The sequence below is a fragment of the Ovis canadensis genome, chromosome 3, assembly GCF_042477335.2.
Source record: "Ovis canadensis isolate MfBH-ARS-UI-01 breed Bighorn chromosome 3, ARS-UI_OviCan_v2, whole genome shotgun sequence".
NCBI classification, from domain to species: domain Eukaryota; kingdom Metazoa; phylum Chordata; class Mammalia; order Artiodactyla; family Bovidae; genus Ovis; species Ovis canadensis.
The window spans coordinates 10593269-10613894 of record NC_091247.1 but is presented as its reverse complement, the minus strand read 5'-3'; the positions used below and the strand labels follow the sequence as shown (position 1 = coordinate 10613894).

Here is a 20626-nt window from a genome sequence, read left to right as displayed (position 1 = left end):
AAAGGATCTGCTTCATTGGTTAAGTCAACTCTGGCCAGTGGAAATTTCACCAAAATAAAAACAAACATCATTTTAAAAGTTGACTTCTTTGGTGGGGGTTGGTTTCTACTTTAGAATTCAGAAAGTGAAAGTGAGGTCGTTCAGTCGTGTCCGACTCTTTGTGACCCCATGGACGGTAGCCTACCAGGCTCCGTGGTTCATGGGATTTTCCAGGCAAGAATACTGGAGTGGGCTCCTGTTTCCTTCTCCAGGGGATCCTCCCAACCCAGGGATAGAACCCGGGTCTCCTGCATTGCGGACAGATGCTTTACTGTCTGAGCCACCTAATTTTTAAAACATGAGAGGAGAGGAGTATGTTAAATTCTGTAACTGGTAATGATGAGAAGTGATCCTAAATTGGAGACGACCTCCCCCGAGCAGTCCTCCGGTAGCCACAGGGCTGCAAACGCGGGTGCCACTCTGACCGACGGTGCCTGGGAGGCTCAACTCCAGCAGGCTCGGCCAGTGAGGAGGGAGATAGGACGCAGGCTGGCCCGAAGCGGCTAGGGCTGGCCTCTTCCCTCGGAAACAAGGGAGGCCATTTGTCTCCTTTACCAGCTCTCTTCCCCAACCCACTTATCCAAAGCCATCCGTCATGACCTTTTCATGTTCCCACTTCTGACAGCTTCCAGATACAGTGAGTCAAACTTCACTGGGAGCAAACTATCACACCAACTGTCAAAGCAGAAAACACTGCCTGATTGCTGTCCTACATCAACGCCAGCGTATAAATCCTTCCTTAACAAGACAGCTCAAAATAAACAAAAATGCAACTCTAACGTATATACAACTCTCTGGGGAGACGATTTGTCCAAGGCCTTAGAGTTATCGCCAGGAGACCTGTGTCTGTTTTAGCTAACTGAAAGATCTCCCTAAGAGGAAATTAGCCCTATGTGTTACTTCTGCTAACACAGACTGGGCACCTACCCTGGACAACCTTTGTGCTGGGTCCTTTCATGTGTAGCAACTTAACACAAGCTCAGCCTATCTCTACCAGGAAGGCAGGAGCAGCCCAGTTTGTGTTTCAAGGCAGTGGCCTAGAGGTTACGGACAGGGAACTCTGGAGTCAGACATTCCTGATCCGGACTTTGGGGATCAGCGTCCCTATTTTCTAATGCTGTGATTTTGGGAAACTTGCTAAAAACTGGCAATAATAGAATCCACCTCATGGGCTTGTTATAAGGACTGAATGAATAAGACTTATAAAAGTGTCAGCAATAGTGCTTAATCCATAGCTAGTGGCCTTCCCTAGTGGCTCAGATGGTAAAGAATCTGCTTGCAATGCACAAGATACCGGTTTGATCCCTGGGTCGGGAAGACTCCCTGGAGAAGGGAATGGCTACCCACTCCAGTATTCTTGCCTGGAGAATCCCATGGGCAGAGGAACCTGGTGGGCTACAGTCCTTGGGGTTGCAAAGAGCGACTGAGCTTGGGCTTGGGCTTAGGCAAGACTGAGCAATTCACATACACAGGGACATCTGCTACTGCTTCTCGTGACTGCTGTTATCTGGAGTCAGGCACTAGGCTAAGGGGTGTGACACAGATCAAGAGGTGATGGTCAGGACACTGAGTGCGAGCTTGGAGAGTCACGGGAGGGGTATGAACAAGGGACCTGGCAGGCTCTAGTCTGGGGTGAGGGTGGGGGGTGATTCTCTTGGGGAGCCACTCTATACCCCAGTATGAGAAGCACCAGGATCCAGAATGACTGTCCAATTTCGGAGACCAATGCTCTCAACCCCATGAATCCTGGCAATAGCCTCCTATCCCCAAGAGGGCAAACTTCTTCCTGGCAATCTCCAAGAGTTCAATTCAAAATCAGGAAGAATATTTTCACACCTGAAGTTGTGGAAACCCTGGTGCTAGGGAACCCCTGCCCTGCATGGTCTCCAGGTCATTAATCTGGAGATCTTGGTCTGCTGATGTTATCCTGGGCAAAGTGGCAGTCTCCCTTGGTGAGCCTGAGCTTCCTCCCTTGTAAAATGGGGAAACAGTACCAACTTCCAGGGTATCATGAAGGTAGAATGGCTTAAGCATATAGAAAAGAGCAGAGTGCCTGGGACATTATAAGGGCTCAACTGGTATCAGAATTACTACTAAAAATGACCGTGGAAAGGAGAAATGACATACTTGCCCAGGGTGACTCATGTTAGTAAGCAGCGACGTCGGGGCTGAAGCCCGGGACTATGGGACTGAGTCCACGTGTTCTGACCCCTAAGCTGTTCCCAACCGTCCCAGAGGGGCATGCGTGACTCTTAGAAGGCACAGCCCCACTCAGGGCACGCTTAAAATGCCCTTCCAAGAAGCTGAAACACCAGTTTGGCAAAAATTAGGGCATTTAACATTCCACACCTCAGTGTATTTCCCGAGTTACTGTTTATTTGCTCAGACATCATGAGGTGTGGTTCATTCATCAATTTCCTACAAGCGTGAGTCTGAGACTACAAAAGCCCCACCACTGGTAAATCCCAGCGTTGCTTTTCACACAGTTCTGCAATCCTCTTGTCTTCCGGTTGCCTACAGCCTGCGAAAGCCTGCAAAAGCCTCCTGGGAGGGCCACTGAACAACTCCTTGCCAGAGTGGATTTTGCTAAATCTATATAGCAATCGATAGCATCCACAGAGCAGGCAGGGAAGTCTTTGAAACTTTTCTGAATTTACACACAGGATCAGATACACAGGCTGTTTGGGCTTAATGAGACCTGAGAGATCACCCAGTCCGGGACTTTTATTCTCCATACAAAGAAATTGAGGCTCAGGGCTGGGATATGCCTTGTCTGATGTCACCCATTAATGACAGAGCTACAACATAATTCATATCCCCAAATGAATAAGCTGGGGCTTAAAAAGATCCAGTATATCTCACTATGCACTTTTATAATGATCAAATGCATTGCAGTATAAAATGCACAGTCTCCGACAATTTATCAGGGATCCAAAATGAGATCGGTAGAACCTTACATTCTTGAGATCAAGTGGATCACTGGTTCTGTTAAGTGGATAAACATCCCAAAACCACTTGGGATCCAGAGCTAAATGCGGCCAATTTCAATGTATGATCAGTTAGAGACTTGGGGACAAGTCTGCTATACTTGACTAGACCATTACCCTTGGAATGCAAACTTAGAGGTGGCCTGACCATGAATGAGACCATGTCTGTACAGAACTCAGTATGGTGCTCAGCACAAGGTGCTCACTAAACAAGACCTTGGACTATTTAATCTCAGTAACACCCATCCTTGGATGAGGGTGAAATTCTTGCTGTAGAGAAGGCAGTTGCAAAGATTTTATACTGGGAAGTTAGGTTCCCAAACTAAATATTCTCCTGGTAAATACATGGTTTCCAGGGGGTGTTAGTGGTAAAGAACCTGCCTGCCAATGCTCATTCCCTGGGTGGGGAAGATCCCCTGGAGGAGGGCATGGCAACCCACTCCAGTATTCTTGCCTGGAGAATCCCACGGATAGAGGAGCCTGGTGGGCTACAATCCAAAGGACTGCAAAGAGTCAGACACGACTGAAGCGACTTAGCAACTATACCTCAGGTGAACTTAAATGTGAGGAAGCAGTAATGTTTCTTAAGAGAATTTATAATTAATCACCTGCAGAATGAGGAAACAGCAGATCTTCCCCATACTCAGTACACTGGTGGAGCTCAAGTGCCAAGGATGAGGAAGTGGTAAAAAGAATACGGAACCTTGGTCAACTTTCGCCTATCTGATTCCCATTCATTTTCATTATGCCAGTGGTTATCCACTTTTTCCAGTTCTTAATTCTTTCTTAGCCATCTGAGGAGCCTGGCACATTGTCATTAGTAATCCTGGATTATCCAGTAGGGATTCTCAAAAGAGAAGATCTGGGAGTGGAAAGGAAAGCATACAGTTAGAAAAAGCCCCTCGAGTTTCTGACATTTTCCGTCAGGAGATCTTCCCTTAACTTGATCACTGCATTAAGCACTAACGTGGTAAAGACATTTTTTGGAGGAAGTCTTGATGGTGTCTGTCTTGCTACTTCACAGGTTCACTAGGATTTGTTAAATTCTGTCCCAACTTTTGGTTCAGAAAATGTTGCCACAATAGGAAGAGAATCATCATTTAATACTAGAATTTGTTACTAGCTTATTGTTACAAGTACTTAGAACGTTAGAATTTGCATTCTCAAATGACTCAGTGGATCCAGGGATCTTGGAGCTAAGCATAATGGATGTCTCCCCATGAACATTTTAGTGTCTCTACACGAACAAGGGTTATCTCCTTAGTATTCAATCTGAGATGGAAACATGGAAGGAAGATCAGGCCGTTTTTAAGACCACACATTTCAGGACTGTGTCATTACTTGAACTGTACTCCATAGGTACTCCAGCGGAAAGTAACAGGGATGCCCTGTTACTACTTTTAGTGTCAGAGTGAGCCTGAGGAGTAATAAGACCAGGCCACAGATACAGATTTCACTCAGGCAGTCCTGTGTTGTAATGTGTTTCTTAAGTTTGCATGCTATGTATTAAAAGTAACACTGTGATAAGGTCTTCTCTTGAGGGCTGGCTTGTTGGTACTGACCAATGGATTAAATAACGACAACAGATGGCAAACACGCTGCCTCTCGTCATGTTCAGGCCCAGGGCAGGCATTTTTAATCAATCACCGAGTTGACCTTGCTCTCAGATGCAGCTTGAGATGCTACCTTAGCGTGATGCTCCAGGCAGCCATTACAAACCTGACTGGAGGTGGTTTAAGACGAAGCCCTCTTTGCTTCTCTAAGGTATGTGCTACTGCACTTGATACTTCTGTTAACAAACTACTGTGATCACAAGTATTGTGATTATGCCTATGGACTATTTCATGAAGAGAGAATGGACGTAACCATGGAAACTTTTGGTAGAGGTTATTTTATAATCTTACACAATAATCTCACAGATGGAATTCATGGTATATTATATGTTCAGTACTATATTCTTTTAGTGATGTGGAGATGGTCAATACTGACAATTGAGAAGGTGAAGGGCGCAAGTTAGCACAAATGGCATGGCCAGCATAACACTTCTCAGCCTGAGACCCTGTGCTGGGAAAACCAGGCTGACCTGCCCAATCAGTAAAAACAAGCCTTGGACAAAGAGATAAGGGGCAAGAAAGTCCTTTGAATACTGTGAGACTGCATTTCCCAAACCGCACAATTAAGAGGAGATTCTGAGCCAACAGATCTGGGAAGAGGCCAGGAGTTGGTGATTCTGATACATGGTCATGGTAGGAACTGCTGCTTTAGGGTACCATGTAAATGAAAGGCCTTCCCTGTCTTGATTCTTACATGGGTTTATTGGCAGCCCCTTGGCTGGTGTGTCATAATTAATTCAGTTTCTGTAAGCCAGCTAACAAGAACTTATCGATAGTATACCATGGGCTTCTTAGATTATGGCTGGCATTCGCCATCTGATCCTTTTCTTTTTTTAACTTTTTGACCACACCATGTGGTAAACGCGATCTTAGTTCCCCAACCAGGGATGGAACCTGTGCCCCTCTGCAGTGGAGGCTCAGAGTCTTAACCATTGGACCATCAAGGAAGTCTACCTTTTGACGCTTGTAGAGTCAGTTTCCCTAAACTTACTTCAACCTGCTACCCAACCTTGGGATGTTTGGGTAGCAACCATGTCTTAGTAACCCACTCCAGTACTCTTGCCTGGAAAATCCCATGGATGGAGGAGCCTAGTGGGCTGCAGTCCATGGGGTCGCTACGAGTTGGGCACAACTGAGCGACTTCACTTTCACTTTTCACTTTCCTGCATTGGAGAAGGAAATGGCAACCCACTCCAGTGTTCTTGCCTGGAGAATCCCAGGGACAGCGGAGCCTGGTGGGCTTCCGTCTGTGGCGTCGCACCAAGTCGGACATGACTGAACTGATTTAGCAGCAGCAGCATGTCTTAGTGCCTGATCCTGTGGTCAAGCACACAGGAGGTCAAGTTAATGGGAAAAAAAATCTCAACTTGGTATAAGTTCAAGTAAGGTCTACACTTAAAGGGCATCTGTACTTTTAGGCCTACCACGGAAGGGAAGCAGACAAGATGAAAAAATATCCAAAATGTTTTTGGGAAATATAGGAACAGTCAGGCATGATGGGTTTGTCTGGTGAGTTTTCTGGGCTGGTAGAGCAAGGATGGCAAACAGATTTCAGCCTAAGAACCAACACCAACTGATTGGTGGGCGCTGCTTCTGGGCAGTGTTGGAAAGGATTCTGGGGTCAGGTCTGCCCAGAGGGAAGAGGTGCCGTGATTGGTCAACAGTGCGAATGGAGGAGGGACTAGCAGCACACATGCTACCCTGACACTGACCTCCAGATGCCAGGGGAGGGAGAATAGTGAAGGATGCACAGAATGTTTGGAAGGGGCCAACCAGAAGTAATCACTTCCTTGGTGAAGGGACTCTATTAATGACCGAGGCGTCTGTCATGTGATGGACTGGACTGAGTGTATGGGATTGAGTTTCAGTCCCAGTTCTGCTCCTGGGATGGATATCCTACTGTGTATGTGATGACTGAGGGGGAGGGCAAGACAGTACTTGTTAAGTAACAGCTAAGTGCCAGTAAGCCCTAAGTGCCTCACATACATCAAAGGATTTCACTAACTCCTCCAAATGTCAGTTTTCTGTCATGAAATGGGAATAGCATTGTCAATGTGTTGTGTCAGTTAAATAGGGTAAAGGGGTGAAAGTTCATTGTATACCATACGTTGTTATAGGAATAGAGTATTGGTGCAAGGAGGATCTGCTTTCAAGGAATGATCCTGCGGTTAGCCAGAGGCCTCAGCCTCAGACAGTCGTGGGTTCTGACCTCAGCTTCACTACTTACTAGATTTCCCCTACACTCCACTTTTCTCACATAAAAAAATAGAGATAATATCAGTACTATCAAATAAAGTCCTGTGATCACAGGAGACAATGCATGCAAGAATGACCAGCAGAGTGCCTGGCATATAGCAAGCATTTGATAAATGATATCTGCTTTTAAAAACTATAGAGCTTCCCTTGTGGCTCAGCTGGTAAAGAATCTCCCTGCAATGCAGGAGACCTGGGTTCGATCCCTGGGTTGGGAAGATTCCCCTGGAGAAGGGAAAGGCTACCCACTCCAGTATTCTGGCCTGGAGAATTCCATGGGCTGTATAGTCCATGGGGTTGCAAAGAGTCAGGTGTGACTGAGTGACTTGCACTTCACTTTAAAAATTATAATTTTTCTTGTTAATATTATTTAAAAAGATTAGATTGTTGCCCCACATTTCATGAATGGCCTCCAATAAAGTTTTTCATTCACATAAAAGTCTGGTGGCAAGTCGATTGAATCTGGGGTCTTGCAGATCAAAATCTGAGCCTCTTATCCCCTGACTTCTGCAGAAACAAGTGGCAGATGGTAAAACTGGAGCATCGGTCCCTGCTCCTCGATCGGGAGGCAGGCCGCTGTGACGGCCCCGTGGAGCCCGGGGATGCCGAGCCGCAGCAACACGTTCTCAGGTACCACTCCCTCAGAGTGCAAGGCTGGTCTTCTCTGGGATCGGCAGCACTGGGGGTGACTGCCGCACACAGACACTTACCGCTTAGAACTTGCCACAGGGGGGCAAGTGAAATCTCTGCTCTGACTGACACAGGATGGATGAGCGGAGGAGACCATCCATCAGTGTCAGGAAAGATCTGAAGCACCTGGCTAGTCAGTTGAAATAAAATAAATTATTTACTGATCTCAGAATCCAGCTGCTCACTTGACTGCTCATAAAGAGTGTGTGCTGCCCTGAACTTTGCAGTTGATTCTGTTTCAGAAAGGAAGAATTTCCGGACTGCTGTGTGCAGGCTTTTGTTGTTGATGTGAGAATGAGAGGGTGTTACCATTTGCTTTCCAAGGAGGAAGTGTGTATCTGAATTCATGTGCATGGGAATAGGAAGTGGACTTATTCACTGCATGATATAGTACTCATTGGCATGGTTATCCGACTGTCACAAAATCACTGTACTTAAGATTAATTAATGAAGCTTTTGTTTATAATGCTAAAGACTAAATTTAGATTCATAATGGAAACAAATGCTGATACCTATTTTAGAAGTGCCTCAGTTGTGACTCTCCACCAGAGGGCGCTATGGGTATCACTGGAAACATCCAGAGCTGACCACAACCAGCTTCCCAGTCATCTTACTTCTGAGAACCAATGCTCTAGAGAGATACTTGGGTTAACAGCATCATCCACACCTACTTGACAAGTCCACACCATGACTTTGCCAACAGAAAGTGAAAATGAAAGTCAATCTGTCGTGTCCAACTCTTTGTGACCCCATGGACGGTACAGTCCATGGAATTCTCCAGGCCAGATTATTAGAGTGGGTAGCCTTTCTCTTCTCTAGGGCATCTTCCCAACCCAGGGATCAAACCCAAGTCTCCCGCACTGCAGGCAGATTCTTTACCAGCTGAGCCACAGGGAGGCCCCTTGCCAGTAGAGCCACTACCTAATCTGAGTGATCTGGTTAAACACTTTCAAGATGGCGGACCAGGAGAGAAAGCAACAAATAAAATAAACATTAAAGACAAGGATAACACTAAGATAAACTCCTGTAGGCCACTTTCATACACAGTCCTGAAAGGTGAACATTGTAATTCCCACTTCATAAATGACAAACATGAAGACTGAAAGAGGAAGGAACTTGTCTAAGCTTAGGCTGCAGGTAAGCGGTAAAGCTGGGATTCAAACCCACTGTTCCCTGCAGAGTTGGGTGTCTGGGCACAGATCCTTTTGTGAACTTTTCCCTTTGAATGAATATACAGATCAGAATCTGATGAATTCAAGTTTGGCTTTTACCCTTCAGAAAAAATTTTCGGTTATCTTTCCAAGGCACTGCTTTCCACCTGGGGAAAGAGCAGGCATGGGTTTGCTGATTATGCTCACCTGGGAGAATCCCCGCCTTGTACCCTGGACCTCTATCTCGACTGCAGTCAGGCTAGTTACTGGGCTTCTTAAAGTTAGAACCACTCAGAAATAGCAGACCTTCTGTTACTGAGAAAGAACTGCAGGCAAGCACGAATGATGTATGAGCAGCACTTTTATCTTCGCAAACTTTTAACTGAGGATATACAAACAGAAAGTGCATAAATCCTAAGACTATATAAAACCTGACTTTCCCACCAAGTCTACAGAAATCATGTAATCGGCACCTGGACCAAGAAGCAGAACTTTCCCAGCACCCCAGATGCTCCCTCGCCAGTCACTGCAGTCTCTTCAGCCCTGGATAACCACTGTCATTACATCTACAGATTATCTTTGTGTATTTTTGAATATTATTATATAGATGGAACCGTACAGCATGTACTTTCACCCCCTTTCTGGCTTGTTTTTGAGCAGCCTCATTATTTTTACTTCTATGAGAGATATCAGAAAAAGCACCTTTAGGAAGAAAAACTCTGAAGAACTTTATGTTTTAACAATCAACATTAAATAAGCCTTTTGTACCATTTTGGAGGTTTTTTGTGAGGAGGGATAAAGAGGTCTACAGAGCAGGAAAAAAGATGGGTTCTGTGTGTTCTGATTCTAAGATACTGGTGCTAATTTCTCTATTTGGTCTGCCATAAACACCATCATCTTAGAAGCTGATGTTTACTGAGCACTTGCTATGCGCCAGGGCCTTTCTAAGCATTCCACATGTGGTAAGACATCTGGTCCCCGTAATCACCCCATCTGTGAGACAGAGACTATTACCTTCATCTTACAAAGGAGGAGACTAGCTTTGCATCACTTGCCTGTGTTGATACAGCTAACAAATGAGTCAGGGTTTGAACCGAGACTTCTAACTCTTGAGTCTGTCCTTCAAGCTTCCACTATGTTGCATCTCCACTAATAGATCTTACTTAAGAGGGTCTACCAACTGCCAGGCCTTGGCTAAGCTCGATGGAGTATCTGACTTGTTTCCCACAGCAATCCTAAGAAGCTGGCACACTCACATTCCCATTTAAACAGAACAGAATTGAGGCTCAGAAAGATTAAGACATTGCCTAATATGGCTGGTTGTTGACAGAGTCACAATTTAAACCAGATGTGATGCCAATGCTCATCTCTTAATTACTAAGCTACTGACAGCTTACTTCAAGCTCCTGTCAGTCAAGCTGGTAAGAGATATTTGAGAGATTTTTGAGACTTATTTCAAATTAGCTGGACTAATGCCCATGTAAGAAAAGGTTTTATTATGAGACACATATGAAACCTTAGTGAGAAATAGAACATTCATGAGTCTTAGAGTTAGAATTCAAGCTTTCTCCCTGTACACATGAAGTACAGGATGCCCAGGAAGGGGTGCTGCGGCTGAGGTCCCAGCAGAGCCAGGGAAGAGGCCAGCTCCTTGATTGAGAAAGCCAGGTACCCATAGCCACTGCCCCGCTCCCGTCGTCCTCTGTTAGGAAACGGGCACTCACATTAGCCAGACCAGGATTCTTCCCTGAAACCACCTGCTGTGTGAGTGTGGGCATGAGACGCCACCTCTCCGCACCTCATCTATTTCATACCTTCTCTGCCAGATGGAGACAGTAAAGCACCTACATTTTAGGTAGGTTAGTAATGCGTGTGCAGCACTCACACGTGAGGACACCTCTGGGTAACGGCCATGAGGAGGAGGACGGTGTGGTGTTCACATCATGCTGACCACCACGGCACTCTTGCTACTCCTGTTAGGTTTAAGTCGTAACAGACATTCAGTGCTTGGTGGAAACAAATTAACCCCACATATTAACTGAATTTTAGTTCCAGATTATCTGGTGAGGATCCAAATATAGCTTCTGAGATCATTAAAAAAAGCCTCCTGAATAAAGGCATGAATGAATAGCAATGAATTCACGGAATGAGAACAGGCAAGTGGCGATGTTACAACGCAGTTCTAAGGAGAGGATGTGAGAAAATTACAGAATGGAAATTATGGAACTCCACAGAAGTCAATCAGTTTGAAAAGAGTCTCAAGTTAGTTCTATTTCTAATCTTTTGCTTCATTAAAAAGAAGACAAGACAGAGCACTCAGGTGGCAAAAAGGAGCGCCTTTACATTTCATTGTTTTAACATGTGCTCTGAAAACAAACCACTGCTCGTCACTCAGGCCACACAAAGCGGCAGGCGGTTTCTCTCCCCATGTCGACTCTGACCACTTACAGAAAGTCTGTCACCTGTCCACACACTTACCTAACTGGACGTCGGTCGTGAAGCGGAGTCTGTGGATCATGCTGACTTTGAATGACTTGTAGTGGTGGCTGCTCAACATATCCTGTACTGTAGCTATGTCAATCTGTGAATCCTCCTCGAAAACCCCGTCTGCCCTTGAACCTGGGGAGGAAAAAGCAGTTTAACACATAAAGATACATGAGGCTTGGCAAATGGTGTCTGCTTTAAAATGCTTTGGGATAAATTAAAATAATATGGGCTATTTAATTTGGAAAAGAAAAGGCTGAGCGATGACTTAATAATGCCATTCCAGTAAACAGAGAACGGTAACATATTAATCACTCAACAATTAATTCCACAAACACTGCCTTGTTTTCTATGGCAGCCCCTTGGCAGGGCAGCAGCCATACAGAGGGCAGAAAAACCCCTGCTCACCAGAAGCTCTGTGTCCACAAGAGTAAGTCAAAGTCACAAAAACATGGTTACTCAGATTCTTGAATCTTTTTTTAATAATTTTCCTGATCATAAGAGTAATCCATGCTCCTTGAAGAATCTTTGTCCTTTCCAAGATTCTCAAACCGTCTGTTTATCAGCTCCGTGTCCTGCGGCCCACAGCTTCCACTGGTTCAGCTACTAGCCTGCTTACACCCAGATGGCCGTGGCAGTCTCCTCAGTGGCCTCCTGGCCATCAGGCTCCTCAGCAATCCAGCTCCTACAGGACTTTCCAGTTTGTCTTTCTAAAGCTTTGATCAGTTATTCACTCATCAAACGTCTAGCCAGAGCTTTGTGCACACCAAATACTCAGATACTGGGGACAAATAAGAACACTGGAGCTCAGAAATCCTCCCTGGCTTCCCAAGGCCTCCTGAATGAAGCACACTCTTTTCAGTCAAGCAGTCAAGGCTGTCCAGTCTTACAGAAACAAAACCTTCCCCCTTGTCACTTTTCACACACACCTTCTCTAAGCAGTTCTCAAACTCTTCAGACTGTGTACAGGTTCAGGTTTCTTGACTTCTGGGCCTTTGCTCATGTGGTACCCTTGGCCTAGAACATCCCTTCTGTCAAAACTCTGCCCAGGCTAGTCAGACTCCAGCTCTCGCTGAATTCCACAGCAGCTGGTTTATACTGGACTCTGGAGCCAGGAAGACCTGGGCTCAACTTCTGGCTCTGTCGCCAAGAATAATGCTGGACATGTGACTATTTCTCGTTGAACCCTAGAATCCGCCATCCATAGAATATCAAAATGTATTGAAAGAATGCATTCAAGTCTCAAGACAACCTGGCAGGTAGTTCCTAGAATTTTCATATCATACAGATGAAGAAGCCAAGGCTTTGGAACTCTTGTCACCCCCCCACTCCCAAGTCTGGAATGTGGTCCTCTGAATGCGCAGCTGCTGGGGGGAGGACGCACCTGTATAGAAAAGGCCAACCAAAGGGCGCCCGAGGCCTTGGGATGAGAAGCCAGAGCTGGGTCCACAGGGAGACTGTGAGAGAACTCCTTGGTACAGGGTTGGAGGGATGTAAAACTCTAGGTTTGGGCATAAAACTGGAAAATTCTATTATGCCTGCCAATTACACACTTTCTTTTCCACAGTTATTGTTTACAGGGCAGGCTTTTAAGTCAAAGCTGGCTTCTGATGCCTTCACATTGAACTGATTTATTAGGAACTGGATGTTCTATTTCCAAACACAACAACTCTTCCCAGCCTAGACCATCCTAGCACCTACAATGACGTGCTCCCCTCAGAAAGGCTGCAGCCTCACCTTTAAGCCTCACCAGTCACTGGATGCCTGGGACTTGGTCCACATTTTGCCTTCTCTGCCCAGTCACCCTTCTCCCCTTTCGGCTCCCTCCTGGCCTGTTCCTCCAGGCCTCCTTCCCATCCCTGTGATGAGCCTAGCTCAAGCGACACTCCAAGGAACCCTGAGTCTAGCTCAGCTCCTCCTGTCACTGCACCCTGCATTTCCCTTCAGGTTATTTATCACAGACAGTAATCACCGTCTCTGCCATTAGACTGTAACCCCAAGAGCAGAGACAGAGTGATTGCTTTATTAAACACCATCGCCCAGACCCTGCTAGTGCTACCACGCACAGAATAAAGCAAGAGCTCAACAGCAGTCTACTGGATGAATAGCAAGCACTACATCCTCAGGATCGGAGAGGTTTCGTGACTTAGCCAACGTCACATTGCTAGGGCGGGTGCAGTGGCATTCAGCCTTTGCCCTGCCCCCTTTCTCTGGAATACTTGTGATTTCGGATAGAGATGTTGCGATCATATGATTTCCCTAGTAATATCCACATTCCGAGCCAAGAGGAGAAATTAAGGTATTGAATACTTTCTCTAAATATACCTTTTACTAAAACAGAACTGCCAAGATGTGTTTATTTCTATTTCAGAACCTCCTAGATTGAGAATTTTGGAGAAATACTAAAATCCTTTCATGTTTTAAATCACTGAAAGCCATCTTTTCTGAGAAAAATGCCATTATTAGATACAATCTAGCTCAAGAACTTCTGTTTTCTTTACTAATTAGTATTTTCTAAATATTGCAGGTATTTGATTTGGAAAGAGGTAACAGTCCATTTATGCTAAAATGCCAATTATTTTTTTAAAAAACCATACTTAAGAGTTTTACATTTTATGATGTTGGATTAAAACCAATTTAAAAATTACTATAACGTGACATATAATTTTTTACTGAGCAATTTCAACGCCAGCTGCTAATAAAGCATCTTAGCTGTAAATGATAATTCAGATGCTTTTAGATAAAGTGGTGCATAAATATGGCTAGAAATTGATTTAGCTTCTTACAGAAGCTACTGAAGAATGACACATTTTGTTTAATACACCAGCTAATGTAGTCCTAAAAGCTCAAACAAGTGCCAGTTTTCACTCCTAAATTTGCTGTGGGAGATTAATGAAAACTTTATATTTTGCTGAAACGTTAATAATGGGCAGATGAGATGATAGGATTTTAGTAGAGGTCTTAAAGCTATGGAATAACCAGCGGGGCTTGTCAATTTCCTCGTATTAATTTTGTTCAAGATGCAGATAGCTGGAGCTGGCTCAATGCACTAATGCTTCTCGCACTGACCTTCTACTCTCTGACAGTGTAAATTCATATCCCATTTGGGGGTTTAAGTCCTCTTGATACCTGGGTGAGTTCTGAGCCTGGCCCTGGCTGACAAGGGGCATGTTTTCTTTTATGATCAGAAGGGTAACTACACTGGAGAAGTGGAGAAGGAAGGAACAGTCCTGCACTCACCTCTGACACGTGCCACTCACCCTAAAGCAGGTTTACCTGCTGAGTGAGAACAGCCTCTGGTCTTGGAACTCTGGTGCCACTTCTCAAAGTAGGCTCAGGAGCGCCTGTGCTTGGAGGGGGCATGTGTGTGTGTACAGATCAGTCAGCCATGCAACTTGTGACTACTGTCCCTGCGCCTGCAGCGTGCTGGACTGGGAAGGGACACTTTTGAGGAGAAGGCAGGGTTCCTGATCTTCAGGAGCTTACAAACTCACTACAGAGTACCAAGAAAACACGCCAAGGCAGAGAGAAGTCCCCAGCGGTGCACGTGACAGACACATCATCTGAAGGCACACACCTGAAGCAGACTGTGACATCAAAAGCAGGTTTTGGCTTTTTTTTTTTTTAAAACCAGACAAGTTCTGACTTTGCATGTACACCTTTTCTGTCTGGATCCTTCTGGAAAGGCGTGAGTCCAACCACACATGAAAGATGTCTGGCACTGCACCATGTGCATATTAAAAGATACTACTGTACGATCAACTTCACATTTCAAAACCACTTCTGTTAAGAGAAGACATTTTTATCTACTCGAAGTAAAAAAAATAGAACCTGAATATGTTAAAAATAAACATTAAAAAACCACTCCCCAAACTGTTAATTTAATTGAAATATAACCCTTTGGTATTTTGTTAAATTAGCAATTAAAAAGGTCACAAGCAATTAAATGAAACAAAAGCCACACTGTGTTCATCTACATTAATGCTGAACTGGGTCTCCTCGTGAATGACAAGATAAATTGTAATGGTGCCTTCAAAGACTTCACAATGCATTTTGTCAAAGTCGGGAGTGTTCACGTCTCTATGTGCCATGGATTACCATAATGTATTGTGTCAAAACGCTCAGGCTGCAATAACTCAAAGATGTATTGTGATAGATCAAATTTTGGGGTGGGGCCTAAAAGTGACTTGAGCACCAGAGCTCAAATGGACTGACAACAGGCTCTGGAAGGATGACAGAGAGCACTTCCAGGATACAGAAAGCACCGAGGGACAAGCAGGAAATCCAAGAGAGGAAGGAGCTGAGGTAAGGAAAGAGGAAACAAGGAGCAGCACTTGTCTCGAAGGCAAAACCAGCCTGGGGAAGAAGGGGCAAAAGGAAGGGGAGAGAGGGAGGTGAAGGAAGAGCGAGGGGGCAAGAGCATGGGGGCTAGGGTGTGGCCCCGGGGCTTGGCATCACCGCAAAGAGCCCGGAACGCTGTGTTCAGAGTCACAGAGCCAAACCGAGCTCTGGCACTGAGGGTCCGGAGCGGGCCAGAAGCTTGCCCAAGGTTCCACTGTTGGGAAGAGACAGAGCTGGGACGCATCTATCAAGACCCCTGCCCCTTCTTCCCAAGTCACCACGCTCCTACGAGCAGCAGCAAAGACAGGGACTAAGGTGTGGGTAACTGTCACCTCTAACTCAGCTCAGGGCCCCAGGCGTGGTGAAGGAAGTCGCGGGGGGCGGGGGCGGAGGTGGGTCTATAACCTCAATACTATTTTCATAATAATGACAGTAAGACATGATTTGCCCTTTTACAACTATTATCTTGCAAGTGCACAAAGTAATAAGAAGTTCACTGATAATGTTCTGATTCCACATTGCAACCAACCTTTAAGTAACTACCACTTGAGTTTTGGTAGAGTAACAAAAATTCATATGCACCCTTATTGAAAAGGCTATTGAAATACTCCCCTCTTTTCCAACAATGGATCTATGTTAGCCAAAATTTCCGTGACTATCTCAACCAAAATAATGTGTTGTAGCAGACTGAATGCAGAAGTAGGTATGAAAATCCTGGTGTCTTCCAAGCCAAACATTACAGCAATTTGCAAAAACAGAAAACAGTTGCCCATTGGTTCAGAAGATTAGTCAATAACTTATCTTCCTGATGGTACAAAAATAAATGCTTTTCAGAGAAAGGAAAAAAAAAAAAAACCCAAGCCAAAATAAAACAGTGCTGCTCTTATCATTACATTTTTATAAGAAATTATTAAAAAAATTTTAATAAACATGTTACTTATGTTAACACATAATGGATTTACCATTGTTTTTAATGAATTCATAAGTCATTTAAAATCTTTCAGTTTTTAATTCCTCATAAAGAGATATAACCCAATAAACAAGAGCTCTTTGGGGGTCTCAATAATTTTGAAGTGTATAAAGAGGTCCTGAGACCAAAAAGTTTGGAAATTGCTGCCTGTATTCGTTCTCACACCACGTCTTCATTGTCCCTGGACACCATCTGGACAACCACGATGGGCAACAAAAGCACAAGTACAGCTCCGTACCTGTCTTACATCCCTGACAACAACCGCAAACAGAAAGCCTGAACACACACTGTTAGAGTAACAGGCTTCCTGCCAGGTGTCAGATCAAGGCTAATTACAACTAATATTGTTTAAGAAGCGTTTTCATATACTACATGATTTCACTGTAGCTGAGGGAGACACTCAGAGGCAGTACACACATAACTTTCTTTCAGACAAATGAGCACTAATGATTAAATTAAAGCTCCGATGAACTTGATGTACGCCTCCAGCAGATGTCTTATGTTCCTGGACACAAACTACATGGAACATCAAACTTCATTTTATGATTCAGTGAGTCTCAGGTCAAGTCTAAAAGGCCTAAGTCTAAAAGGCCTCATCTAGTTAGAAGTTAAAGCAACTTCTATCTTTCACCTCCAAAAAGATCCACGTGAACTTTAGGGCTCAACCGAAGTTCAAGTGGCCTTTGCCATGTCCTTATCTGTGGGCTTCCCTGGTGGCTCAGATGGTAAGGAATCTGCCTGCAATGTGGGAGACCTGGGTTCGATCCCTGGGTTGGGAAGAGCCCCTGGAGAAGGGAATGGCAACCCACTCCAGTATTCCTGCCTGGAGAATTCCATGGACAGAAGTGTCTGGTGGGCTACAGTCTATGGGGTAGCACACAGCTGGACACGATCGAGTGACCAAGCGGCAGAGTAGTTCATATGTACACTCTCTGTAGCAGGATGGCCCTGGTGGCCCCTCCTCCCAGTCACCCAGCACCAACCATGTGCCAGAAGCCGTGCTAGTGCTTTGGGGACACGGGAGGATGGCAGCAGGGTTTGCACTTGGCTGGCGCAAAGAGGCTATGAAGGTGAGTCGTGCAAAATAAAATGGTGTGGGTGGGGGGGACAAGTCTTCAGAGCGAGGCGCTATCATCTCAGGACCTGACATGCAGTGAAAGACTGTTGTGCAAATGACGGAGAGTAAGCAAACTGCCTTCTGCCCCATTCTATCTTGCAGCCTTATTGCTACTCCCCAGATAGAACGATGCCGGCTTCAGCCAAACTGGATTTTGTTCCGGTTACACCATCTGGCCAGAATGTCCTTTCCACTCTAAAATTTATACACTTAGAGGTCTAATCCACATGGAGTCTTTTCCTGCTCTTTTCCCTGAAATCCTGTCACCCTTTGCTGAAGGCTTTCATTATAAGTGTCTTACATGATAAGCATCTGGACTCCCTTTCTGGACTATGGGCTCCTTGAGGGCAAGAACATTCCATCCTATAGAGTGCAGAGTAGATGCTCACAAAATGCTGTTGGTGGCCTGAATGCGGTTGATGTCACACATTAACCGTAACGGTATCTGAGTTGTACACCATCCCTTGTGTTTTACCTCAGTTACTAGAACCTGACACACCAATCCTACTTTTCCATGCAGACGCCTTATGAGACAGGGACCCTGCCTCAGCAACAACTTCAGTGGCAACGAACATTTACTGAGCGCTTATTACATGGCAGACACTACGCTCGGCACTTACATTATCTCACTTCATTTTCTCAATGCTCCTTTAAGCTGGCTAATAGTCTCCTCCTTGCCCAGGTGAGAAAAACAAGGCTCAGAAAGTCATCCTGCTAGTAGAGTCATACAACTAACATAGGCTGGAGTTAGGACAGGAACCCAGGCCTAACTGCAAAAATGTGCCCGAAACCACCACATAACCCCTTGGGTAAAAAATGTTCCTTAGATGGACTGGGAATGTACAAGTTCATGGGCCATAACAGTATCTAAGGAGAAGACAACCATGCCTGGCTTTGCCAGAACAATCAGGGATAAAACCTTACTCTCTCTTCTCTGGTAAGACTCAAAGCTAGTACGCGAGTGAGTCATGGAGAAAAACTCTCCTTTAGCACTCTATATCCATCACATTTTTTTCCCAAAGTCCTTTTAAGTCCCCAAAGACTCATAAGCCCCCAACTTCTCTTCTATTAAACACTTCCCTTTGGCTACTAGTCATTTTTGCTGGTCTCTAAAAAATAATCAATAGGTGATATACTGAAACACACACATGCGCACTCCCATGCCCCGTGCAGTAATCTCTTCAAAGCCTCCAGGATCATACAGTAGGATATAGCCTTCACTGAATTTGCCGTGCTGCAACCAGGTAGGGATCCGTGCTGTCACTGCCTAATTGATTAAGCTCTTGGAGTCAGAGCCTTTCCACAGGGAGATTTCAGACCCTCGATGAATCAGGATAATCTTGTTTTATGAGGTGATCAGAAGGAAACGATTTCAGGTTTGTAGAATTCCTAAAAAGAGTGGATTGTGGAGGCGGGGGAGGTTTAAGCTCTGCGTCCAAGCTCCTGTCTGGCCCCCAGTCTCATCTTTCAGCACACTCTCCCCTGCTCATTTCATTCCACTCCATTCAAATACACTATCTCAAGCACACCAAGCTCTTTCTCAAGACTTTTGGACAAGTAGTCCCTTGGCTTCTGGAACATTTTTCATACTCATGATCTGAATGGCTCCTTTTCATTCTTCCTCAAGGTCTACTCTCACCAGCTCCAGAGCCCTCCTATATACTCTCACCCCCTTCACAGCACTCAGAGCAGCTGTGAACTCCATGATGTGGGGGCTGTGTATTCTCTCTACTGTCCCAGGACAGTGACTGGCCCAGAAGAGGGGCCTTCCATGTTTGGAGGATGAATGAGGAAATATATGTCCAGAGTGAGGCCTATACAGGATCAATCATGACCATGCACAGGTCTGAACCACTCGCTCATTACAGGTCTGCCTGGAAGTTAGGCTGATGACCGATTCCCCTCACTTCCTCTTCTATTGTGTCTGTCCCTGTTCAAAACACAGGAAAAGTAATGGAGTCTTCTAAAGAGCCTGGGCATTTTGGACAATTTACATGACAAAATATCTTAAGAACTGTAACAACTGATCAACACTGAGGCATCTCTCTGACTCCAGAGTCAGAATGAGGGCATGCACGCTGGAAGAACCCCACCTCCCATCAGGGTAGTCACTGCAGAAATGTCACCTGCTGTGCCACTCGACCATCAGGCAGGGGCTGCAGGGCAGCTTCCAGGGCCAGGAGCCCACCAGAGGGACGCAAATCTCTGTGCCCTCACTTAGAGCCTGTACGGGCTGTGTGGCTCGCCAAACATATTTCCACACTGCTCTAATGTACCAGTGTATCGCTTAATGAAAGTTCTTAATTGTAATTCAATTAATTACATACACAGAGTCCCCAATTACATTTTCCAATAAGACATTGGCTGTGGTACAGGTCTAAATGCACTTAACCAATTTTAATATATTAAGACCAATTTCCCTTGAATACTAATTACTACCTAATGATAAAATGTAAAGGGGGGGGGAACTTTCAACAAAGAGGGGGGAAGTGAAAATGCAATTTATGTAGAATTTCTCAGCCCAAAGAGCACAAGGCAGACACTCACTGCTGAAGAAGTCGGTGTGGACAGGGCACACGCTTGTTTCCAGTTCAGATCAGCACTGTGTCGTGCCCTAGAGATCACTCACCCTCGGTGCTGGCTGTTGCCCAAAGGGCCCACAGGAAGTCTAAGAATCTAGAGGGAGAAGAGGAATGACAGGGAGGTAAAAGGCCACCGCGCCCAAGCGAAGACTAGCCAGGGTGTCTGGACACACAAGCACAGCAAGTGGCCAGGACTCGCGCTGGGCACTGCGCTTTACCACATGCATTTAATACACACAATTTCATTTAATCCTTAAAACAGCTCCACAGGGAAGGGATTCCCACTGGGTTTTACAGATAGGGAAATGGAGCTCAGAGGAGGGCTTGCCTCAGGACATGCTGGGGCCCCAACATCCTGCCTTTCCCCTACAACACACTGCCAACCAGCTCAAGGCAACC

At 45.3% G+C, this 20626-nt stretch overlaps 1 protein-coding gene across 20 annotated transcripts in view; it reads right to left on the bottom strand.

The window, feature by feature from the left end:
- Positions 1-20626, bottom strand: part of MAPKAP1 (MAPK associated protein 1) — a 240722-nt gene that overhangs the window by 32789 nt on the left and 187307 nt on the right. For all 20 annotated transcript variants that reach the window (XM_069582427.1, XM_069582445.1, XM_069582428.1 and 17 more), the window contains one exon: positions 11212-11352. In XM_069582427.1, the coding sequence (XP_069438528.1) occupies positions 11212-11352 (141 nt within the window). The remainder of the gene's footprint in view (positions 1-11211; positions 11353-20626) is intronic.